We start from the raw sequence: 26,740 nt of genomic DNA on the forward strand, positions 1-26,740 counted from the left end.
TATACATTTAAATTCACAATGATATTCATTGAAATCACTGAATTCATTGAAAATATATGCATTTTTAAAACCTTTGTGAATCCAGATGAAATTAATAAATAGGTCAGTGGAAAGGTAGAAGTCCAGATATTAAGAGAACTGGCTTTGTACAAAACAGGAATGGAAGACAAAACAGCAAAGTGAGGTTAAAGGAAGAATGGTTATATTTGGATAGGTAAATGGGTAAGTTCTTGAGCAAAGGAAAGATGGTGTATTGTAGAGCAAATACATTTAAAGGTTCCTCCAACTGCATAGTTCAAAGCTTCCACACACATCTTACATAATAAGTTTTGAAATCTATGAAGGCCTTATTCCATTTTAATGTGTGAGGTTAAGTCAACAAGAGATTTTTGTGTGGAGACGAAGAATTGTTTTAAGTCTTTTAGCCTAACATAGTTTAAACTGTAGCCACGATTCAAAGATGCTGAAAAGTGGAACTAGATAAGATTCTGCTAGTGGTTTTCATTCTAGCAGGTAATTATTTTCATTACCTAAAGAGTTAAACAAGAGCCATATTTGCCGGCCATGATTTATTTGTCCTTTTTCTTCAAACAGGATAACCAAAGATACAGACAGTATTCAATAAAATAAAATAGATGAAACAAATTCTAAGAGACTGCGATGCCACATGCTACATTTAACCTAATTTTATTCATGCTTGCCTTGGGATGGGGAATAGATCATTCAGTAAAAACATACAGTAAAAACAAAATATGTCTTATCATGTACAACTTTTAAACTACAATAATGATGTACCTTAATTACTTCCATGCACACAAGTCTAACATTACAGTTCTTTTTTTTTTAAAATAAACACAATTAAGACTTCTAGGAGCATTTTATAATAAAGTAATTCCTAATTTTTCTTTGTAGATAGATCAAGCACCTCCAAAATACAAATTCCTATACACAGTGAGCGCTTTACTTAAAATGAATACTTAAGTAAATTAAGTACATGGACAGCCTTAGGATAAGCTGACATTATATATTCAGCTAAGTAGGCAACAAACCATAGTGCCAAATGGAAAAAGTGTATTTGCAAATAAATTTCAAAAACTAAGTTAACTTTTTATAATTAAATACAGAAAATATACTGATTTGCTAAAATAAATAAGATGTGATGTAGCAACACTTCACTATAAAGAATGCATACCAGAACATTTATAAACAGTGAGTGAATCTTATTAAGAATAGTTTACTACAATAAACGCTGGCTAAATAGAAGTGCATATTGTGAAGCACTATGGGTGGTATATGTTTTGCCACATACTTTTGTTACCTTGAGGTAGATAACACATGTGTACCAAATTCGGCATTCATTTTCAGTTGCTGCTGGTATCATGTGTTTTTAAGAAATGTGTACAGTATGAAAAACTTGAAAATACTCATGAATGAAAAATGTTTTAGGAAAAAAATAGATATTTTCATGCAATTATGTACAGTCTCACTGTGTAAATTTCAAGGCAAGATTTTTGTTTCCTGTAAAACAGATCATTGTTCTATGAGAGAATGTTTTTTACTTGTCTTAGTGCATTTCTTTTGTCTCCTCCTGCATTGCATTATTTTGCTCTATTCTTTATTTTTGTGTGCAAACGACATGCCAGTTAAAACGAAAACCATCTCACATGTAGAAAAAAAGTCTGGATTTTAAAAACCAAGAAAATATCCTTTCTAAATGACACCATCTGATTCAAGTAAAAAAATGACTTAAACACTAGTAATAAAGAAGACAAAACACATTTCATGAAGAATACAAAAAGAAATGTCTGCTGAGTGTTTTAGTTCAGATGTTTCAGAATGCTGCTGTATGTTTTATGAGGAATCTGAGGGGAAGATTTCATAGCAGAAGGTGTTAATGTGGCCTGTATTGACTTAAGTGGTGACCCAACTGGACTGTGAAACTGTGGGATGCCTATGGATTCAAGCTGCTTGTTAAAGAGGAACTCTCCACTGTTGTTCAGAAATCCTTCCTCATTTCCTCTCTCCCCAAGCTTCCCATCCTCTACCGGCTCAGTTTCTAGCATTTCAGTATCCTCTTTCCTGCTAAAGAACTTGTCCAGGTAACTGGTGTAAGTGTTTTCCTTTTCAATTTGCTCATCCTTCCTTACCTCACAACAAAACTGATTTATGAGAAAACAGTCCTCCCCACCTCCCACAAACTGGCTATCCCAAGAAGACTGGTATAAGGCTTCTAATTGAGCCAAATTGGCCATTCCTTTCTCCTGTTTTTCTCGGCTTACTGACTTGGATATCAAACTTTTCAATTCTAGTTGGGACACTGAGCTATTCAAGTCATTTAATTTGTCAACAACATCAGTAGGCTCATGTTGTGAACTAAGCTGAATAGTTCCTGCAATAAAGGAATCAAAGTCAAATCCCTGATTCTTTTCCCTTTCTTTTTCAGCCAGTTGCTGTGATGCTTCCTCTAGAGCTATCTGGGCTTTAACCAATCCATTCCTTTCACATTTTGACTTGCCTTTCTTATCAGATTTTTCTTTGCTTTGTTCTTTCCAATTGGAAAGATCTATAATAAGCTTGGGTTCATAGTAATGATTAACTTCACTCTCTCTCCAAACTAAGTTATCTAAGTATGATGATGACCTCGTTTTGTAGTTACAAGTATGGCTACACTCCAGATCACAATATTTGTTTTCATGATGATCTGAGTATTGCCAACAAGGCTCAGTAGAGTAACTGGTGTCAAAAGCAGGATCCTCCAAATACTTTTCACGATCTCCATCCAAATATTTTCGAGGATCGACTTGTACTTCTTCTTCATCAGTGACGTCGGACAGAGCTCTTGGGTCAAGCTGAACTTCATCAATATCAAAGTTGTTATGTATAGGCCAATCATGCTCTGAAAACTGACAATCATGGTACCTGAAAAAAATTAATACATTAGTCTTAGTCCAGGTGTATGATTTCATTTTCAAATTCACTGCATGCCTTTTAGATCAAAACACTGTGCTTGCTAGGTCTATGAGGGGATAATAGGAGTGTTAAGTCATGAGCCTTCCTCCAGGAATTTATAATTTATAATCTTAATGGATAGGTAAGCTCTGTTACTATATAAAGCAATATGAGGCAATATTTGGTAATTACCAATAAAGTATATAATTATATAAAATGCATATAAACATCTGAGTGGCTGATCTACAGTTCAATTCTAACACTGTTTCACACACAGAAAAAAATACTTTATGGCCACAAAATGTAGATCTCTAATCTCAATCAGGTGTCATACAGATTTTCACTCTACTGGTAATAAGGCAGATAAGAAGAGGACTTGATGGAAATCATCACCATGAACAGAAAAAACAAAAAACAAAAAAACCCAACAAGTATCCATGTATATGTTTTACTGAATGTGGTATCCTCTTACTGACACATTACAGTAAGGTGACCACACCATGCTCAAGTAGAGGCAGACTGAGACACACATGAAAACATGGGGGGTTGAGGAGGAGGGAATAGAAAAGAGATTAGATAACTAATAAGTATGATAGAAAATGTGGAGACTGGAAAACATCTGGGTATGTGAGGAAAGAACTATACACAGATGGTAGAAATGTTCATGTGGAGAAAGAAAATGGTTGGCAGATGTGTGTAAACATACTCTCAAACACCTCAACATTTTAGGAGTAAAAAAAATGCAACAAGTGAACTAATTTCAACATTAACTACTTCTTGTTCCAAAGTAGCATTTAATTTTTCTCATTATGTATATCCTAAGCAGTAATTATTAAATATTTAAATCACATAAAGGCTATTCAAAGACAGCAGTAAGTTCAGCAGAAACCCAAGACCATTTCTAAATTTTTAAGACTTTTACATTGTCTTATCATATATAATTTAAAATTAAAACTCACTATATTATGGTTCACTGAAAATAAAATCTTTTTAAAAAAAAAAAAATCTTTTTCTAATTTAGAGTCAATTTACCTTTCCCAGTTATAAATGTGACTATGAGTTTCATCCATAAGCAAAATATCATCAACTTCATCTTCAATATGAAAAGGATGACTTGAAATTGGCTCATCCATTGGAAAAGAATAAATGCTCATGTAAGGATGGGAAAGCGCTTCTTCTGCTGTCAACCGATCCATGGGGCTAAATGTCAAAATTTGTTCCAGGAAATCCAGTGCTGCAAAAGAGAGGAATAAAACACCTTAACTATACTGGAGGTCCACCAACCCATAAAGGACAAAAAGGGATTATAAAATTAAAAGGTAAGTTAATTTAAGTTTTGTCAGAGAAATAAAACTAACTTTCCTGATTCACTGATTGAAAAGACACGTGTCCAAGAAACAAAGTAAATATTTGAAATATACCCCAATCTCATATTATGGCCAGTTATAAAGAAAAAGGAATATATTAAGTTGAACCATGTGAAACTTTCATTTTTGTCAGTCAAAAACGGTCAAATAACAGCAATTTCATATGGCTCAACCTAATACATAGGTCCTAATTTCAGCTCTGCAACTCACTAGCTTAGCTGAATTACTAGCTAAGCTGAATTACTAGCTATGTGGGACTGGACAGGTTATTTAAACTTGCTGCACTTCAGTTTCTTCATGTGTAGAATGGATATATAGACAGATGTCTTACAAGGTGTAAAAATTAAATGTATAGTGTCTAGTGCTTAATATAAAGCCCTTTCCTCCCCTTATCTCACTGACTAGCTGTTGTACTAATTTGTTGATTTCTGTTTCACATCAATCACACTACAGCATATCACACAATGCACTTGATCATTTTAGGGCTATGGTGGAGCTACCACAAACCCAATTCTTCCCACTCAGTCTTTTAGGCCTTCCTAACTAAGCTCCTTACCCAGCCTGAACCACTCTGTCACCAGCCCTCCACCACCACACACTTGTACGCCTTAGGACTGACACCAATCTTCGATTCTGAATCATTCCTACCTTCCACTTTCTCCATTTCCTAGCCATACAGTGCTGATAAAAACTAGATGCAAAATCACATGTATATCTAGCTTTCTACAAATTCATACATACTGTGGAATTTCAATTTGGCCTTTGCTATTGCTTAGCAATGTTCCTCACCATCTCTTTATGCTATCTATCTTCCCATTATTCTCAACAGATAAACCTACTTCACATTTATCTCAATCCCTACTTCTTCACTATGGTCTATCACACATCTACTTAACCTTACCTTCTGTCTCAAAGGAAAAGCTAGCTAGCCCTTCTCTCTAAAACTAAGCTGCACTCTAGAAAGGATGCTATTCTCAATTCCCAATCTCTCATTAACATGAAAAATAGCTGACATTTATATAGCCATTTATATTTTCACCTTTTCTCCACTCCTCTCTATTATATTACCTTAATCTAGGAAGTCATTTCATGATACAACAAGCTGTTGTTCTTGGTTCTCCTGCAAGAGTCAGTCTTAGGCCAGGGCCCATGTGTCTCAAGGCAAGAGACAATCTGAGGCATCGAGTTATGGATGGTTGACTCAGCATAATTACTATCCTCAGAAGGAAACATATCCAGCTACACAAGAGGAATATACTCTAAAATCCCTAGCATTTGGGAACAGTAGACAGCAGGTAGAAAGAGGCAGAGGTAACAAAGAAAGTAGTCAGGCTGATGGACTTCCCTGGTGGTGCAGTGGTTAATAATCCGCCTACCAATACAGGGGATGGGTTTGATCCCTGGTCCGGGAAGATCCCACATGCCACGGAGCAACTAAGCCCGTGCGCCACAACTACTGAGCCTGTGCTCTAGAGCCCACAAGCCACAACTACTGAGACCGCATGCCATGACTACTGAAGCCCGCGTGCCTAGAGCCCACGTGCAACAAGAGAAGCCACCGCAATGAGAAGCCCACACACCGCAAGGAAGAGTAGCCCCTGCTCACCGCAACTAGAGAAAGCCTGTGTGCAGCAACAAAGACTCAACTCAGGAAAAAAAAAAAAGAAAGTAGTCAGGCTGAGCTCCCAAATGTATGCAAATAAAAAACATTTCCATCATTGTTGGAAATGCTATTGGATAGCACTGCTCTAGAGGAAATCGGTCTATTTACTACAATGGTGTTGAAGTATGCTAAGATATAGAAATAAGTGGTAAATCTTTCCCACTCTTATTCAACATAGTTTTGGAAGTCCTAGCCATAGCAATCAGAGAAGAAAAAGAAATAAAAGGAATACAAATTGGAAAAGAAGTAAAACTCTCACTGTTTGCCAATGACATGATACTATATGTAGAAAATCCTAAAGATGCCACCAGAAAACTACTAGAACTAATCAATGAATTTGGTAAGGTTGCAGGATACAAAATTAATGCACAGAAATCTCTGGCATTCCTATACACCAACAATGAAAAATCAGAAAGAGAAACTAAGGAAACACTCCCATTTACCACTGTAACAAAAAGAATAAAATACCTAGGAATAAACCTGTCTAAGGAGGAGAAAGACTTGTACTCAGAAAACTATAAAACACTGATGAAAGAAATCAAAGATGACATAAACAGATGGAGAAATATACCATGTTCTTGGATTGGAAGAATCAATAATGTGAAAATGACTATACTACTCAAAGCAATCTACAGATTCAATGCAGTGGCATTCTTCACAGAATTAGAACAAAAAATTTTACAATTCGTATGGAAACACAAAAGACCCCAAACAGCCAAAGCAATCTTGAGAAAGAAAAATGGAGTTGGAGGAATCAGGCTCCCCAACTTCAAACTATACCACAAAGCTACAGTAATCAAGACAGTATGGTACTGGCACAAAAACAGAAATACAGATCAATGGTACAGGATAGAACACCCAGAGATAAACCCACGCACACATGGGCACCTAATTTACGACAAAGGAGGCAAGAACATACAATGGAGAAGAGACAGCCTCTTCAATAAGTGGTGCTGGGAAAACTGGACAGCTACATGTAAAAGAATGAAATTTGACCACTACCTAACACCATACACAAAAGTAAACTCCAAATGGATTAAAGACTTAAATGTAAGACCAGACACTATAAAACTCTTAGAGGAAAACATAGGAAAAACACTCTTTGACATAAACCACAGCAAGATCTTTTTAGACCCACCTCCTAGAGTAACGGAAATAAAAACATAAAAAAACAAATGGGACCTAATTAAACTTAAATGCTTTTGCACAGCAAAGGAAACCATAAAGAAGACAAAAAGACAACCCTCAGAATGGGAGAAAATATTTGCAAATGAAACAACAGACAAAGGATTAATCTCCAAAATATAAAAACAGCTCATGGAGCTCAATATCAAAAAAACAGACAATCCAGTTAAAAAATGGATGGAAGGCCTAAATAGACATGTCACCAAGGAAGACATACAAATGGCCAAGAGACACATGAAAAGATGCTCAACATCACTAATTATTAGAAAAATGCAAATCAAAACTACAATGAGGTATCACCTCACGCTGGTCAGAATGGCCATTATCAAAAAAGCAAGAAACAATATATGCTGGAAAGCATGTGGTGAAAAGGGAACCCTCCTGCACTGTTGGTGGGAATATAAATTGATACAACCACTATGGAAAACAGTATGGAGGTTCCTTAAAAAACTAAAAATAGAACTACCATATGACCCAACAATCCGACTACTGGGCATATACCAAGAAAGCCATAATTCAAAAAGAGACATGTACCACAATGTTCATTGCAGCACTATTTACAATAGCCAGGACATGGAACCAACCTAAATGTCCATAGACAGATGAATGGATAAAGAAGATGTGGCACATATATCCAGTGGAATATTACTCAGCCATCAAAAGAAATGAAATGAGTTATTTGTAGTGAGGTGGATGGACCCAGAGTCTGTCATACAGAGTGAAGTAAGTCAGAAAGAGAAAAACAAATACCGTATGCTAACGCATATATGTGGAATCTAAAAAAGAAAAAAAAATGGTACTGATAAACCTAGTTGCAGGGCAGGAATAAAGAGGTAGATATAGAGAATGGACTTGAGGACATGGGGTGGGAGGGCAAAGCTGGGGCAAAATGAGAGTAGCACTGACATATATACACTACCAAATATAAAATGGTTGGCTGGTGGGAAGCAGCAGCATAGCACGGGAGATCAGCTCGGTGCTTTGCGATGAACTAGAGGGGTGGGATAGGGAGGATGGGAGGGAGGTTCAAGAGGGAGGGGATATGGGGACATGTGTTATGCATATGGTTGATTCGCTTTGTTGTGCAACAGAAACTAACACAGTATTATGAAGCAATTATACTCCAATAAAGATCTATTAAAAAAAAAAGAAATAAGTGGTAAACTATAGAGAAAGGGAGGATGAAAGGTAAGAATGGAGGGAAATTTAAAAGATTGGGTATTCATCTAAAGACACTAATGGGAACAGGGTTCCTAGTAGTCTTAATGTGTTAATTCACATGTACTTAATCTTATTTGCTTTTTCCCTCTGATGATCACGAACAGAACGCGAGAAAAGCTTAAGATGTTTAGGAAACTATATATCCCTATCTTTATGATTCATGAAAGAACTATTACAATCCTGGCATTGATGTAGCTAAATACAGTATGATAATTCTTAAAGATATAAGACACAATCAACTTTTAAGAAAGATGTTTTTCATGTCTAATGCTCTTCTTTTAAAGAATGTTACCTTATTACAGATAACTATTACAGGAGTTAGACTTTTATATCTTATTTATATCAACAAACCCTAAAGCTATGTCTTATTTTGAGATATGAAATTAATTACTTTAGTGGCCAACAGCTTTGATTCTCCCCCACTTCCTACTACTTTCAAGTTTGCACAAACTCTCACATTTAGCACCTAATATTACTAACAGTGATCCGCCAACTTTTATGTAGGAAGTTTGCTCATATGGAGTTTTGATCTTTCCTCCCTCTCTTCCTTGCTCTGAAACCTTTGCTTTCCCTGACTCAATTCCCTCTTTCATATCTAAATCACATTTATATTCATACCCACACTTATGTATCATATAATCCTCACAGAACCCCATTCCAGCTTAGTGAGAGTCAGTAATTAATATGTTCACCTAGCGTAGACAATCAGAGGTGTAAGCTGGAAAAGTAGATGGAGTTAGAACCGGAGAGAGGGGTTACTTTCTGGAATCTAGAAAATTATTCAGAGCAAAGAAACAGATCCCAGCCTAAGTGCCAGGCCAAAAAAGGGAAAACCAGAGCTGAAGTTTTAGGTATACCTTAAAGTGTCTAAAGACTATTTGAGAGAATGCTACATATCTAAGGATAAAAAGCTAAAGCTTCCCTACACAAATCCTGCTTACACACAAACACACCATTACATGATGCCTACTCTTCAGTCACAATACCTTCTCGACTAATTCCCGGAAGCAGCTGAGTTAAAGGTCTGTGTGGCTCAGTCATGTCATTTCTAATGTAAACTGGAATTACGTTGAGAAGCTCCTGACGATCTTCCTCATGTACGACAGGAATAGATTCTAAAATCAGCTGCATCTGTTCAAGTTCATGTGCACCTGAGATCAAAAAAACACCAAATACAACAGGAATAAACACACTGTTTACTTATTGGCAATAAACATTCTAAAGCTATAGGAAAGTAACTTAAATATTGTAATGAACACTGGGGGGAAAATGGTTTTAACTGAATCATTAATCAGCAGATTTCACTGCACTGAATATCATCATCAACCTGCTCAAAAAGCATATCTATTTCAATTACTGCTCACTGATATGTTTAGTTTTAGCTGCTTTGTTTCCATAAGAAACTGACTTGAAGTCTGGCCTCATATTAAGGTATCATAAAGTAGTGAAAAAAGCAATGAATTGAGATTTAAAGACCTAGATTCTAGTCCTAACTGTACCATTAATTAACTCACTGTAACTCTGAGAATACTTAAAACGGTGATGACTTAATTTCACTATCAATAAAACAGAGGCCTGCACTAGATTTGTGAAACAAAAAGTTTTATAGTTATATATTAGGCTCAGTTAACATTTCAGGACCACTATTAAAGAAATAAAAGGGGAAACACTTCAGGCTAAATGGGCAACTAAAATTTTAAAAAAACCATTCATTTGCTTTTCTACTTATTTCTAGAAATTCATTCAACATTCAAAATTTTTCTTGAGTGCCTACAATGAGCAAGGCACTTTAGAATACATCTGTCAAACAAAACTGAGCAAGTTCCTGCTTTCATGGAGCTCACAATCTAATGGAGGAAGACAGATAATAACTCTGTAAACATTCACATCAAACGGTGACAAATGCTATGAAGAAAAATAGAGTAAGCTAAGGGGGACAGGAGCACTGTTGGGGGTAGGGTTAATTTATATTAACAACCAAGGATGACCAAGGAAGGTCTCACTGAGAAGCTGAAAATTAAGGAAGTTAGGGAACACACCATACATTCATATGGAGGAAAGGAGTTCCAGGAAGATGAGAAAAGGCCCAAAGGCCTACAGGAGACAGTGGGCTTGGGATGTCCAAGAAACAACAATTAGGCAAGTGTAGCTGAAGTAGAGTGACTCGGGGGGAAGTGATAGGAGATGAGGTCAGTGGTACCAGAACACAAAGAGTTTACTTTATCCTGAATTTGATAAGAAGCCATTATAGAGTTTTGAACAGAGAAATGACATGAGCTATGTTTTCAGAGAACTACTACACTGCTATGTGGTAACTAGACCACAGACAGCAAAGGTTAAAGCAGGAAAGCCAGTTAGGAGGTCATGCATTAGACCAGGAGAGGCATAATGGTTTACTGAACTGGCAGGAGGTGGGTAGTGATAGAGATACTAACAAGCAGTTAGATTCAAGACATATTTTGAAGGAAGAGCCTGCAAGATCTGTGCTGAGAGAAGTGAAAGATGATGCCCAGATTTTGGCCTGAGCAACTAAGAAGTGGGTCTGGTTTACTAAGATGAGGAAGAGAGCAGAAAGAGAAAGTATGAGGGAGAAATATCAGGAGGTCAGTTTTGGGTAGGTTAAATTTGAGATGCCATTAGACATCCAAGTGGAGATATTGAGTAAGACCGAAAAATAAGGCTAGGACACTTACCATAGGTTAAAAATACACAGATTTCCAATGAATGCTTAGTCCTTGCCTTTATTGCTCTGTTAATATATTGAGGTCTATACTAATCAACACTTAGATCTCCCTCATGTCGCTTTTACTGGATGGTTCACAAACCTACCGAAGAGGCTTTAGAAGGGAACTATCACTGAATCTTTCAAATCATTTCACAAACAATTCTCTTTAATTAAATGTTTAAAGTTTAAAAGAGTTTAAGATTGAAAATTATGTTATTTAGAGATTTTTTTTTTTAATCCACCTTAACTAAAAACTCTCTCACGCACTTTTTTAGACTCCTTCATGGCACCAAACTCTGCAAAAATTGGTTGTTTCTGAAATATCACAGCAGTCAGGCAACATGATATGGCAAATCAAGCAACAGGGTTGATAGGGGACACAGAAAGAATTACTGAATTTTCAACAACTGCTAAAAAATTTTACCAGGAAGTGACAAACACTGACAGAATCAGGCAACTCAGGTATCATTTAACAGATAACCAACAAATACTATGGCTCTACAAAACATGAAATTATGTTTAAGAAGATATATGCTAAAGAACACTAGAATTCTGACTAAATTTACTGAGTGAACAATTCAGTGAATATGTAAGTTTTCTCAATTTTTTAGATATTAAACCATTTATCTTTTCATTTTAATATTCTAAACTACAATAAATTGTTTTAAATCTTACATAAATCTTGCTTCATAGATATATGCAAAATTATTTCTCTTTGGGATAATTTTTTCCACTGTATTTTAAAATTTCTAACCTGCAAAGAGGGTTTTACCAGTCAGCATTTCAGCAAAGATGCAGCCTGCAGCCCACATGTCAATGGCTTTAGTATAATTATTTGGAGAAAGTAAAAGACGTGGAGATCTGTACCATTTAGTAACCAATCCTTCAGAAAGATGACCCTGAAAAAGAAACAAAAATATACTTTTTACTTTAGCTGAATAACAGTACATAAAAAACACGATTCACTAAAGAATCTTTAATCTAAAAACAAACTGTAATTGTAAAATCCTAAAACAATACTGTTGATCTCTATGCCTATTTTCAAGTCTCTTGCACTTGTGAGCCTGAATGGAGGTTAAACTCCCCCTGTAATATACCATCTATAAAATTATGTTCACGTGAAGTCTGCTAACCGAAGTATGCTAGAAGAATTTAGTGTTAACTCTAGGCCACATATTCAAAACAGGTTTCAGAGGAGGAGCTATTTTTCACTTCAAGTCTCAAGATAATGAAGGAGCAGGTATGCTTTAAATCAATGAGAGAAAGGCAGGAAAGAGCACCAGAGGTGCTATTTAAAAATGCATTGCTGGGGCTTCCCTGGAGGCGCGGAATCCACCTGCCAATGCAGGGGACACAGGTTCGAGCCCTGGTCCGGGAAGATCCCACATGCTGCAGAGCAACTAAGCCCATGCACCACAACTACTGAGCCCTCGTGCCGCAACTACTGAAGCCTGTGCACCTAGAACCCATGCTCCGCAACAAAAGAAGCCACCACAATGAGAAGCCCACGCACCACAACGAGTAGCTTCCGCTTGCTGCAACTAGAGAAAGCCCGTGCACAACAATGAAGACCCAACGCAGCCAAAAATAAATAAATTAATTAATTTTAAAAATAAATAAAATAAAAATGCATTGTCAACCTCCTTACTGACAATCCAGCAGGCCTGGCTTTACTGCATACCCCATTCCTAATCAATTTTACTACTTTTACATTTATGAATTGTTTGACAAAAACAGTTACACATATATTGCCTTATTTCATCTTCAAAACAACCCTGAGAAAATGTGAAGGTAGATATTAACACTCAGATTAAAGAATCTGCTTAAGGTCATATAGCTTAGTTGGATGTAGAAATTAACTCGATTTTAGATAGTGTAACTTCTAGTTCAGTGTTCTATCTACAATACTACACTGTTATCCATAAAGAGGATGTGGTCATCCATTTCATTTTGGTACTCAATTTCTATGTTAAAGTTTTTTTTTTTTTTAATTAAGTTATACTCAGTGTGAGATGATACATGAAAATGAAAAGATCTGTCTTAGACATGTGCTATGGGAAGCCAAGCAAGCAGGCATCCCAGGGATGCTTTATAACCAAAGCAGCTCCGTTTTTATATTTTGAACATCAGGATCCCACATATGATTTCATTTGAAAACTAAAAGACCAGAGTTCGGCTCAGAAAATTAAAGCAAGCTTTTATTTAAGGCAAAGTTACTATGAATCCTTTTGGCTATTCTTATTGCCTACTTTATCTTTATGCGAATTTAGATTTCAAACTAAACTAAGTTTACTAAACAAGGCAAAACAGAATAGTATGCTCGAATGGACCAAAAAAGGCATAAAAGTTGAAATAGCAACCCCTATTACCTTCAGATAGGACCACCTTCTGCCTCAAACACATAAGGATATATCCTACTTTTAAATAAGGGAGAATTTCAGTTATATAATAAATAACCATACACTTTTAAGAATTTGTATTTAATCAGGATTCTACACCACCTTCATTTCAAACACAGGGAGACTGTGAATGGAAAAAAGGTACTATGTAAAGTTTAATACAATTAACTAAAAATTCTGCCACAACACACAAAGGAAACATAAGCACTTATATCTGATGATGTATATCAGTTTAAAGGTCTGTCTCAGCTGACTTTCCACATACCTTATGGGAATAATGAGGATCCATGATCCGTGCAAGACCAAAGTCGCCTATCTTCAGCACCAAGTCTTCAGTATTAATGAAAAGATTAGCTGGTTTGAGATCTCTGTGCAGTACGTTTGCTGAGTGAATATATTTGAGCCCACGTAGCAGCTGATACATGAAAAGCCTGGCATGCTCTTCCAGTAACGGGCCCTGCTCCAGGACATTAGCCAAGTCTGTCTCCATGTACTCCTGAACAATGTAAACACTGTTCAGTTCAGTAAGAGAGCCCACATCATCTGTTAACTGGCTTCCACTAGGACCAAGAATTTCAAACACCTTCACAATGTTATCATGGTCAAGTCTTCTAATAATTTTGATTTCACGTAGAGCATGTTTGACACTCTGGGGATCAGTAAGGACAATTTTCTTGATGGCTACTCTTTTGTCACAGTCATTGTCTACAGCAGAAAAAACCAAGCCATTGCCTCCACAACCCAATGGTTTTAAGTCCATATACCTAGAGCCCAGATCAAAACCATGAATGTTCATGAGACTTTCAAATTTCTCTGCCATTCTGAAACCCTTACTATTGCCTTTTCCTTTCGAATTGTTGAACTTGTGTAAATAAGGAAGAAAGCTGGCATCAAAAGGAAAGATCTTTCAAAAAGGTAGAAAAAAAATAATTTTGCTTCCACAGCAAGATGGTTTCATTGCATATGCCAACCAGGCCCGTTGAGTTCCCCTTAGATTTAAAGCTCAAAAAGCTCTACTCATACTGAGAATTAAAAAGATTGCAGTACTCATAGTTCAAGAAAGGGGCAGCAACTCTGCAGACATTTAAAGAAAACACTCAAGAAACTCAAACGGAATGAAATGACATACTATGCACTCAGATTTACTGTGCTGAAGGGTTTAACATTTAACAAAAATGTGAATAAATATGCACACAACAGGCTTCTATGAACATTCTCCTCACAGTGCAGATACATTCAGTGTTGGACTGGTCCTGAGCAGCATCATTCTAAGGTGCTGGTAAGCACTATTTCCGTTTTGCTTCTTTTCTTCCTTTGTTGCTGTATATTTCAACAGGAAGCCCTGGTGGCTGTTGGTTAACAGAAGATGTCTTTTGTTAGTGATCAGGTGGCTCCAGCTCACCACAATCACAATCAAAGCTACCGTCCATCTTACTCTGATACAACCTGGAGGATGAGAAAAAAGAAGGAAAAGAGTCACCACTGTAGGAAATGCTCTTTTTTTTTTGGCTGCACCTTGTGACAGGCGGAACTTCCCCGACCAGGGATCAAACCCATACCCCCTGCAGTGTAAGCGAGGAGTCTTAACCACTGGACCACCAGGGAAGCCCAGGAAATGCTCTTTTATTCAACTCTGTAAAATGACACAAATTGGGCATTTAGCTATAGGCTACTACTGGTACATTAAACATACGTATTTAGTCACTAAATGGAAAGATCACCCTCAATCAAAAACAGCTATCCATGTTGTAAGCAATTCACATGTGTTGGCTCAGACTCCAGATCCCACCAGACTAGATTCTTTATATTATTTAGGTCATTAGCTTGTATAATTTCTTAAATGTCAATGAGCAAAAGAAGGCTCATAATATTTTTAAAGAATTCTTTAGAATTTCTGAGGGGTAAAGCATTAGTAACATTTTTCTAAAAATATATATATAATAGCCTACAATGTGTTAGTTCATTAAAGAACATGTTTACTTATTAACTCTGCATAACAATATCTAATGAACAAAAGTGTAGCAGTACAAATAAGAAATTTGCCGAGCATGTTCTGAAATTTACATAGGACTGAACTTAAACAGTGAATAAACCTATGAATAAAACCCATGAAATGATGTTTAACTTCACTGGTAATCAGAAAAATCAAATTACTTCATGAAGATAACATTTCAGATTGAAAAACATTTTTAAGAGTCAGCTGTTAATATCAAGTCTGGAGAGGAATGTGGAAAAACAGGAACTTTCATACAATATTGGTGAGAGTTTAAATCAGTAAAAACATCAAAGAGCAATTTGGCATAAGCAAATAAATAAGGATCATACCTATGACTTGGCAATTTTTCTTCACGGACAGGTCCCTAGAGAAATGCTTGCAAATGAACATGCAAATGTTCATTTCTTTTGTAATGGCAAAATATCAAAAAAAGCCTAAACTTTCAACAGTGAGAGAATAAATGAGTTATACTCATATAGTTAACTACTATATAAAAGTAAAAAATGAATAGAGATGGTTGAAATCACCAAATACACACTAAATTTAAAAAGCAAACTGCAGAGAGAAATGTGCATGCTGAAACCAGTTATATCAAGTGCAAAATGATGCTTTTAGGGTGCATACAGATGTAGCAAAAGTATAAAAGACGTAAGATTGATAAATAACACATTCATGATAATGATTACCTTGAGGAATGAAGGAAGGGACAAGAATCAGGGTAGGATTACACAGCACGCTTCAACTGTATCTTTAATGTGTTAGTTCTTTAAAAAGAAAACTGAAGTGTGACAAATTATTAGAATGTTACAGAGTTAGGTGGTATGTAAATGAAGAGCTCACATTATAGTGGGGGAATACAGGCAGACAAAAAAGTAAAACACAGATATTAGATGGCAATAAGTGTTGTGGAAAAATAAAACAGAGAAAGAGGACAGGGAGGGTAGTTAGGAAATGCCTCTGATAAAGTGTTATTGGAGCAAAGCTCTACAGGAGGAAGTAAGGGAAGTGGGTATGCCTTAGGGATGCTATGTGGGAGAAACTGTTGTAGACAGAGGGGCTAGGGCCTGAAAGCCACTAAGGTGAGTGTCTCGTGTCCCAGAAGCAACTAGGAGGCCAATGTCGTAGCTCATTTACATGTACATGCCTATGAGCATGTAATACAGCCTAACTAACCCTTAAATGGAAAGGCTTCCTGTTGGTTTTATAAAATTTTTTTTATTTTTGGCTGTGTTGGGTCTTCGTTGCTGCGTGCGGGCTTTCTCTAGTTGCGGCGGTGCGCGGGCTTCTCATTGCGGTGGCTTCTCTTGTTGCGGAGCACGGGCTCTAGGTGCACGGGCTCAGTAGTTGTGGCTCGCGGGCTCTAGAGAGCAGGCTTAGTAGTTGCGGCACACTGGCTTAGGTGCTCCACGGCATGTGGGATCTTCCCAGACCAGGGCTCGAACCCGTGTCCCCCTGCATTGGCAGGCAGATTCTTAACCACTGCGCCACCAGGGAAGCCCAGGTTTCCTGTTGCTGACCTTTGATCTTAAAGCTGGTATAGGGGCATATACAGTGCTATTTTCTGAATGGGTCTGAAGAGATTGGAAATAGGACAGCTGTAATAGTCCTTTGTTCAAAGAGCTAATCGTTTAAAGGCAAGGAGAAAATTTATCATTGTATGAAATAAAGCAGTCCATTCTGAACCTGAACATGTAACAACTTACAATCACCTTCAGGTGTGGCCTAAGAACTGCTAGGACCCAAACACATCAGCTATTTCACAGTGGTGAAGCTTTCATACAACAGAGGAATCTGCCTTTATTTTCTGCCTGCTTCGTTCACATTCCTATATACTTCACATGTGGAAACACAAGATTCTGAAAAATAAAATAAGGTAACAGCATTTGCCTCAATCTGAGCAAATCTTCAATTTTGAGAAATCCACAAACATTAAAAATAATGTGAAAGAGAAACTGATGATACTAATAACTCAGGGACTAAGTAGATAAATGATCCTAATGGCAATAGCTTATTTAATAAAAACTGATTATTTACTATCCCTGAGTTATTTTAATAAATATAAGTGTTTCTTACATCTACTTAATATTGTGAAAGACGTTAATAGCATAATAGCTTTCTTTGTTTCACTATGACAGAGATGGTTTCTTCCGTATGCAAGTATTTTGTCTGCTTCTCAGAAATCAAAAAAAAAATAAACACAAACAGACTCTGCAGACTCCTAAAAATTCTGTAACTTATCAGTCTATTTGTAGTAAAACATTTAAAAGTTAAATTAAGGTTTACAAATAAACTTTTAAATAAAAAAAATACTTCAGATTTTTAAAGGGCTTTAATTAATACTGTGTGCCTCCTCCCACTCCAATTTTTTCTATTTGTATACATCTTGATTCTTCCCGTTCCCTACCAAATATCTTAGAAAAAAATCAGTATTTGTCGGGACTTCCCCGGTGGTCCAGTGGGTAAGACTCCACGATCCCAATGCAGGGGGCCAGGATTCAATCCCTGGTCAGGGAACTAGATCCTGCATGCATGCCGCAACTAAGAGTCTGCATGCGGCAACTGAAAGATCCTGCGTGCCACAACTAAGACCCAGTGCAGCCTAAATAAATAAATAAATAAGTAAATAAACAAAATAACAATGATTCTTAAAAAAAAATAAAAGAAATAATTGTTCATTTAAAAAAAAAATCAGTATTTTTCAAAGGCTGTCCAGTGTTTCCGAAATTTACATTTCTAGTCTCCACGTGAAATAGAATGTTTGTTCACACCTACCTTCTTGCCCAACGCAGACAATTCCTTAAAGCTCAGTCAAGTTTTAAGTTTTTGATAAATGTACATTTTTATGTCAGTTTAACAGACTTGACATAAGAACAGTAAAACCTCTAGGTACTCTCTTAAGCTTCTAGTTTACTAATACCGCAATCATGGGCAAGCAGAAATAAGGCTTTGCTAAAAACAACACCACTGGGACTTCCCTGGTAGTCCAATGGTAAAGAATCCACCTTCCAATGCAGGGGGCGCGGGTTCGATCCCTGGTTGGGGAACTAAGATCCTGCGTGCCGTGGGGCAACTAAGCCCGTGTGCCACAACTACTGAGCGTGCGAGCCTCAACAAGACAGCCCACGCGCTGCAACCTACAGAGCCCCCGCACTCTGGAGCCCGCGCACCACAACTAGAGAGAGAAAACCCGCACACCACAACTAGAGAGAAGTCCGAGCACCACAACTAGAGAGAAACCCAAGCGCCGGAACGAAGAGATCCCGCATGCCTCAACAAAGATCCCATGTGCCGCAACGAAGACCCGACGCGGGCTCCCCCCCCAAAAAAAACACCACTATCATCCAAGAGCACGACAGTAGGAATTGCAGCCAGATTATGAGAGAGACATCTTTACTCAGATTATGAGAGAGATCTCTGCTCAAGACCTCCAACCACAACTGCCCCCTTTCAATTTCAGTGAGGCCAAGAACCATTACAGAGCAGAAACAGTGGAAGGATGAGAATGCCTCTTCAGAAATCTCAATGACTGGTCAGCATTAACAGGGGTAAAGAGTGGGTAAAAATTCATCTTGGGGAAGGTAGGAGTTTTACCTACGCTGAGAACTGCAGAGTTCTCACTATAGATTCAGATGATGACTATATTGAAAGCCTTAAGCAGACTTTACAGAAATGAGACCAATGTAAAGAAAGAAGGTAATATTTATCAACAAAACTGTAATTCCACTAGACAGTGAGGACTGTACCAATAAAAAATTGGGGGGGGGGGGTGAAGGAGAATATCCCATTATTTACATAGTGCTTGCCCAGTGAGTTGCCTCACTGTCTGTGAGTAGTACTCTTTGAAGTCCTTCAGTATCTATTAGACCAAAAGCTATTTATTTAGCACTTTTTCATCCAGGAGCTTGAAAAATAAGCTCACCTTAAACAGTAAGTTGGAGGTAATGTTATACCTCTGCATGATAAAGTGGATCCAGTAAATGTTTCCAATTCAGTCCCACTCCATTCAGCAAGTATTTGCTAATTATATGTTATGTACTTGTCAATATACTAAGCACTGGGGATAAAATGGTAAGTAAACACAGGCTTGGGCCCTGCCCTCATGGAGTTTATGGTATGGTTGGAGACAAACAATAAACTAACAATATGAAAAAGAAGAATGCAGAAGGGAAAAATGGTACCGGATGGTACAGGATGGTATGAGAGCCTAGACACTGGGGGATCTGACCTAATTAGAGAGGTCAGGATATATGCCTCTGGAAGCCCTAAAAAGCCAGAGGTCTCCCATGCTCCTCCTTAGTGACCATGAAGACAGCTTCTTCCTTATCGCCTTGACCCTTATGGCAGTTATATTCCAAATCCTGATCTCTCCAATCACCTCCATCTTTCATATGCATCAGGGAGCTCCATGGGCATGCACAGGCAACTCAACTGGATCAGCAGATTACTCGTCAGTGCATTCTCCATCCACATCACCAACCTCTAGAAATGTCTCATTTATACCATTTTCTCCACCATCTATCACGTTTAACCTCATAAAAGCAAAGTTCAAGGCATAGACTCTGGAAAGATCTGCGGTTCTATATTTCTTTTGCACTTTCCACACACTTCAAGGGAGGAAAGGGAAAACTATGACAGGACAGTAACTTAAAAATGACCCTTCCCACCACCTTTGCAATTTCTGCCTCCAAATGTTACCCATTCCTACCAACATCAGGGCTGACACTGTGTTGCTTGGAGAGAGGTCACTGGTTAAGTCTTAATTAGCTGAATCAATGTTGTTTTGTTTTTAACAATTTGGTAAATAAAATGAAGTACAGAGAATGATTTATAAGGATGAAGTTGGCTCTTTGGTTTTCTTTCAGTGATTCACCATAACATGGAAGTAAAAGCTCTCTATGTAGCCCAGGCTGGGTACCAGCTTCCAACACTTACATGTAATTTCCTGAAGCTGCATTAGCCACAAATGTTGCCTCAAGCTCTCCTTTCTTCCCTAAATTGTCTCCAGCTTTCTGTCAGTTAGCCTAACCCCACACCAAGAGAAATGCAGGTACTCTGAGTCAAGCCTAAGTGTATGAAGTAAAATTATAAAATGCAAAAGAAAGAAAAGACAGTAGAATAACTTCACTCTGCCCCATCTCCACATTCTACAGAAATTGGATTTTCTTTCCTTTCTTATCCAGGAACAACTTGGTCAGTGTCAGAAAGTACAAAGTTGGAGGTGAGGGCCTTAAACATAAAGGTTATTTGTCTGGTTTTCTCTTCCATCTTCTATTCTGCTGCTTCTCAGGTTAAATGCTGACTTGGGTCATCTGGCCTGATCATACTCACTCACTTAAACACCACCACCACCACCACCACCACCCACCCCCCTACCCCCCCCCCAACTCTTGCCTATTTAGCTCTTTTCCAGGGTCAAGTGAGTAATTTGAGTTAACTGGCATTCAGCCAGCCTCACATCTCCTCAGCCAAAACCCAGCTGCTTTTGGAGAGAAGGGAAAGGTTGAGCTCTACTTACATTCACCTAGGACTGTCTCCTAACCCTGGCACAGAGAGGTGTTGTTATAGCAAATTCACCCTTCCCTAAGATCATGTTCTCAAGCTCTCATCAAAGATACTGTTTCTAGGGCAGAGAAGGCCAAAGGCTACAGCTTAACTGCTTGCTTATATGCTTTCTTGACAAAGCCCTCACTCCTAATGTAGGGTAGCCCTCAGAGTTACCAGGGACCCCTCTCAGGATTTAGACCTAAAGGAGGTCCAAAGTGCAAACCAGTGTCAGTGAATCATCTTAGGAACCTGGCTGGTGTGGGAGGGAGGACCTTAACACTTGAGCCCTGAAGACTAACAGGCTTTGCCTGCTATCAGTAACTACTGTAAGCTACACAGAAAAACTCTCAAAGATAGATGATTACATAGCTTCTAATAAAATATCCACTTTTTTAAAAACTCCTCTTCTACTCCTAACTTCTGTTCTTAAATTGTCTGAAACTTTGCCTAAATAACACTTTAACATTAGGGACACTTCAACCATTTAAAAGGCCATTATAAAATAAATATCATTATGTTTACTTTGATGCTCAATTCTAGTTGCTATTTAATTTACTCTAAGTACCTATATTGGAATATTTGAACTTCACAGACCAGATAAACAAGTCAAAGAATCTCTAAAGACCCTTCCAATTCTAAAAGTCTACGATTTATGAAAGCACCATATAAGTCTTTTACTTCAGTAGTTTTTGCTCTCACTTATTATGGTGGGATGCCCAGAACAGTGGAAATGTGATTGAAATTACTATAAACCTAACATTAAACAAACATGATCCCTTCTACAAATTTATGGCTGGAAAATTTAAAATTACTGTAATAACCCTTCATCCCTCTCCTATCCTCTTCCTGCCTAAGCCCTCATTTCTAAGACTCCTCTCCTAACTAATGGTAAGGAAACACTTGAGGCAAATATATAAGCAGGAGACAAGTAGGCAGCCTCCTTCTTCAAGTACCTTTGGAAATCTGAGGATTCCAACCAAACAAAAATGAATATAAATTTCTGTAGTAGTCAAGATAGGTTATGCAGTGTTACAGTAACCTATAACCCTAAAATCTCAGTGACTTAAACTTTTAAGTCCAGCTCATGCAACAAGACCAACATAGCTGTTATCTAAACTCTTGAAGTAGCTACCATCTCTATCATTGCCACTCAATGTGCCAGAGGGAAAGAAGAAGGAATATCTCACTGGTGCCTAAAACCTTCGTCCAAAAATGATACACTTCACTTCTACTCACATTTTATTGACCAAAGCAGGTCACATTGTCCCACCTACTTCAAGGCAGTAGGGAAATGCAATCCCAACATGGCCCAGAAGCAGAGAGAACCTAGATTGTTTTGAACAGCTTTCACTAAAACAGCTTCAATTCTTCCATCCATCCACTACATTTTTATTCAACAAAACCTTGAGTGCTTACCAAATGCCAGGCATTCTTTTAGGCATTAAGGTACAGAAGGGGTCAAAATAGTAAAAAAAAAAAAAAACCTCATGGAGCACATATTCACTCCTAGAGCATCACAGTACCAACAGAGTCCATTGTAGTACATTCCTCCCTGTCCCACTAGGCCTGCTTTCTCTTCTCTTTTCTAATAGCATTTTCCTTCCTTTGTCTTTGGCCATCCACCCCCAATCTCATCTAATCTCTAATCTTCAAATCCTATAATCTTCATTTTCTAGGGCACCACTCCCTTCCCCTTTCTTGTAGCTCTATTTTAAAATAAAAGGTTTGGGACTAAGTAGCTTTACTGACATTTTCTGATCATAGTTCCTGGTACTTAGTAAGCACCTTAAAAACTACTGAATGAATTAATGTAAATAACATATTCTACTTGGTAGTAGAAAGTTTTGGAGAAGACAAGCTCTACCCTCGATTTTTCAAAATCTGATTACATTCTGACCTACCAAATGGGAACATCAGTGATGACTCCTAAATATGGTACTTTCCTTTCCATGCATTCCCCCAAGAGCCTCACCCTATGGTGAACACATAGGTCTGCCAACATCTGAAGAAAGCAACTGATTTCAACCCACTCAGACTGAAGAAACAAAAACACTTCAGCTTTGTTACAGCTCCTGGTTTGTTTTGCTGAGGTAGTGGAGAGGGACTGTGCCACTGAAATAGTATCCTATATAACCAGATGAGTAGGATTCTATAAAAAGTCCTACTAGCCTATATGATAGCGAGTAGGTATCATGAAGATATGCAAGACCCTGACATTACTCTGATTTTACTGTTCTTTACTCCATCCTAGCAGGGTCTATGGCATCTAGCACCACAGCTTTCCAAACTATACATCAAATATAACAGCTGTCACTTTTGAGCTAACCCTGGTGAGGGTCTGAAGAAGGCCACACTGTGCAAGGCCACACAAAACATTTCTGGACCCTCATCAAATGGAGACAACCACGTGCTTGGTTAGAGAGTCCCCAACATTTTTTTTTTTAAGAGATATCCTTTTTCTAAAATTTTATTTATTTTATTTATTTATTTTTGGCTGTGTTGGGTCTTTGTTGCTGTGCGTGGACTTTCTCTAGTTGCGGCAAGCAGGGGCTACTCTTGGTTGCGGTGCGTGGGCTTATTGCGGTGGCTTCTCTTGTTGCAGAGCATGGACTCTAGGCACGCCGGCTTCAGTAGTTATAGCACGTGGGCTCAGTAGTTGTGGCACACAGGCTTAGCTGCTCCGTGGCATGTGGGATCTTCCCAGACCAGGGCTTGAACCCATGTCCCCTGCATTGGCAGGAGGATTCTTAACCACTGTGCCACCAGGAAAGCCCTCTCCAATTTTTAAAAAATGATTCAGAATGGCATACAACTTTTCTGGAATATCTTTCCTCCTTTGTTTCTCATTTTCTCCGGACCTGAACAAAGCTTGCAAAATAAAAAATAGTGTAAGTTTCCTTTCAGATTCACACTATGGTTTGGCACTGCTGAAAAATTCCTGTCTGATTTCACTAACCCCATACTAAAAAAAAAAAAAACACCAAAGAAACATGAAGAGATCTGAAGTCTAGTCCAGGATCTGTGGCTAAATTAGCTTTGTAATCAAAGCATCTCAGATTTCTACATCTTAGTTCCTCATCAGGAAAATGATGGCGCTAAACTACGTGATTTCTGTGGTCTCTTCCAGCTCCAAAATGTTTTAAGTTTAGTGAAAGGCTCAGGATTTCCACTCCTGATTAGAATGCAGAAAGTTGCAAGACACCATTACTCTCACCCTATAAACAATGATAAGCTGAATAAGCTACAAAATTGTAGTTTTTTTGTTTTGTTTTGTTTTTAAACATAAGGGGACTTCCCTGGTGGCGCAGTGGTTAAGAATCCACCTGCCAATGCAGGGGACACAGGTTCGAGCCCTGGTCCGGGAAGATCCCACATGCTGCGGAGCAACTAAGCCTGTGCGCCACAACTACTGAGCCTGCGCTCTCAAGTCCTTGAGCCACAACTACTGAGCCCGCGAGCCACAACTACTGAGCCCGCGAGCCACAACTACTGGAGCCCGTGCACCTAGAGCCCATGCTCCTCAACAAGAGGAGCCACCACAATGAGAAGCCCCCGCTCACCACAATTAGAGAAAGCCCGGGCACAGCAACAAAGACCCAATGCAGCCAAAAATAAACAAATAAATTTTTAAAAAACACCAGAAAGTTAAGGATGCAAAGAACTCTAAATAAATTAAGTTCCAGAAAATGTCAAGCTCTTCGTAAGACAAGAGACCATGGCTATTCTCATTCCTGGCAAAGTGGCAAGAAAACAAGAAATTTTCCACTAACAGGACTAAGAAGAAACCAGCCAAATTTATAAACAAATTTTACTGGCTTAATGTGGATTCAGGTAACAGATTAGAATTCAGAGGAAGCCCAGTTACAAGCCCCACCTGCCAATTCTTCCCCATGGGTCCTCACTAAGTGCACAAGTCTGAAGCCAAGGCCGGAAAGCTGAGAGAAAATCTCATGAAGCATATAGGTCTCCACTGTGTACAAGACAGATGCCCTCTTAAGGTGGAGGCCAAGACAGGAATATGAGATAAACCCCTCCAAGTCACTCTGAATGTAAGGCAGATATTCTTCATAAGAAAATGGGCAAAAACATGAGTTAAAGAAAACCTGAGGTGGTACTGAAAAGCGAAGAAAATGTCCAAGCAATCCAAAGAGCTGGCAGCTAGGCTGAAAAGTAGAGAGCCCCAAGGTTCAGAAAGCTGACAGGGCAGAAGTATGTGATGAGAAAATGGACAAAAACTTTCCAAAACTTATAAAAGACATCAACTCACAAACCTGGAAGCTCAATGAACAGCTAGCAGGATAAATACAAAGAAACCCATACTTAAGCACATCATAAACTGTTGAAAACTGGGGGGTGGGAAGGGTGGAAGAGCAACTCTTAAGAGCAACTATGGAAAAGAGAAAAAGTATATACTAGGGAAAAACAATAGAAACAATGGCTGATTTATCATTAGAAACAATGAAAGCCAGAAGACAACAGAACACCACCTTTCAAGTTCCAAAAGAAACTATCAACCCAGAATTCTACATCTAGGAAAACATACTTCAAAAATGATGAAATAAAAACATTTCAAAGAGACAAAAGGGAAAAGAACTTGTCTCCAACAGACTTTCACTACAAGAAATGCTAAAAGAAGTTGGTTACGGTGAAGGAAAATGACACCAAATGGAACCCCAGATCTGCAGAAAGGAACAAAATCCCCAGAAAGGGTAAATAATTGGAAAACACAAAAAGCCTTAAAAACAAAACAAAACACATGTTTAAATATCTTTAAGAGACTATTGATTGTTTACAGCAAAAATAATAATGTACTGTGGCGGTTACAGCACATGTAGAAGTAAAACATAAGAGCACAATGTGCTAGAAGGGGGTAAACTGAATCATGCAATCGTAAGGTTTGCAGTGTTAGTGAAGTAGTTTATATTATTCAAAACAGACTGCGATAAATAATAAAAGGCTCATGGGTCATCTTTAAACAAACACCTTCTCCCTTTTTGGTCATTATGTATACTTACTAACATGCCCATCAATGGGGAGTAAAGGGAAGGAAAAAGAAAACTAAGTAAATCAACAATTATAAGTAATGATTTATTTTGCCAAGCAGTTGTGTACTTTTACATCAATAATAATACAAACTAATACATTAACATTTAAATACCACAGATTCGGGACTTCCCTGGCGGTTGGGTGGTTAACACTCAGAGCTTCCACTGCAGGGGGCATGGGTTCAATCCCTGGCCTGGGAACTAAGATCCCAGGTGCCACACGGCATGGCCATAAATACATACACACATACGTACATACATACATATATACATACCACAGATTCACTGACACTTCCGAAGAAGACAGAAATTAACCACATTACTCAAGATAAATACACATATTTTATTATTTTTTCCCAAATATTTTAATTGAAATAATTTTGAGGGGCTTTACTTTCTACTTAAAAAATATATAGTTTTTAAGAATTTAAGGACTTCCCTGGCAGTCCAGTGGTTAAGACTCCGCACTCCCAATGCAGGGGGAACCGGTTTGATCCCTGGTCAGGGACTAAGATTCCACATGCCATGTGGTGTGGCCAAAAATTAAAAAAAAAAAAAAAGAGAGGGAGAGAATTTTTAAAACTACATTATGGAGTACAGCTCAAAAGTTCTAAGTTGACGATATAAATAACATTATCTGGTACAT

The 26,740-nt window shown here is 38.0% G+C and overlaps 1 protein-coding gene across 3 annotated transcripts in view; it reads right to left on the bottom strand.

Moving 5' to 3' along the window:
• Window positions 1-568: 568 nt before the first annotated feature.
• Window positions 569-26,740, bottom strand: part of MAPK6 (mitogen-activated protein kinase 6) — a 33,967-nt gene continuing 7,795 nt past the window's right edge. For 2 of the 3 annotated variants that reach the window (XM_061182112.1, XM_061182113.1), the window contains 5 exons: window positions 13,775-14,955; window positions 11,865-12,009; window positions 9,372-9,536; window positions 3,982-4,183; window positions 569-2,919 (listed from right to left, as the gene is read on the bottom strand). In XM_061182112.1, coding sequence (XP_061038095.1) covers window positions 1,818-2,919; window positions 3,982-4,183; window positions 9,372-9,536; window positions 11,865-12,009; window positions 13,775-14,329 — 2,169 coding nt within the window. In that variant the 5' untranslated portion in view covers window positions 14,330-14,955 and the 3' untranslated portion in view covers window positions 569-1,817. Of the gene's footprint in view, window positions 2,920-3,981; window positions 4,184-9,371; window positions 9,537-11,859; window positions 12,010-13,774; window positions 14,956-26,740 lie in introns of those variants that run through there. The other variant, XM_061182114.1, reaches the window with a different exon arrangement.

This window comes from Eubalaena glacialis, chromosome 2, assembly GCF_028564815.1.
Source record: "Eubalaena glacialis isolate mEubGla1 chromosome 2, mEubGla1.1.hap2.+ XY, whole genome shotgun sequence".
Classification (NCBI taxonomy): domain Eukaryota; kingdom Metazoa; phylum Chordata; class Mammalia; order Artiodactyla; family Balaenidae; genus Eubalaena; species Eubalaena glacialis.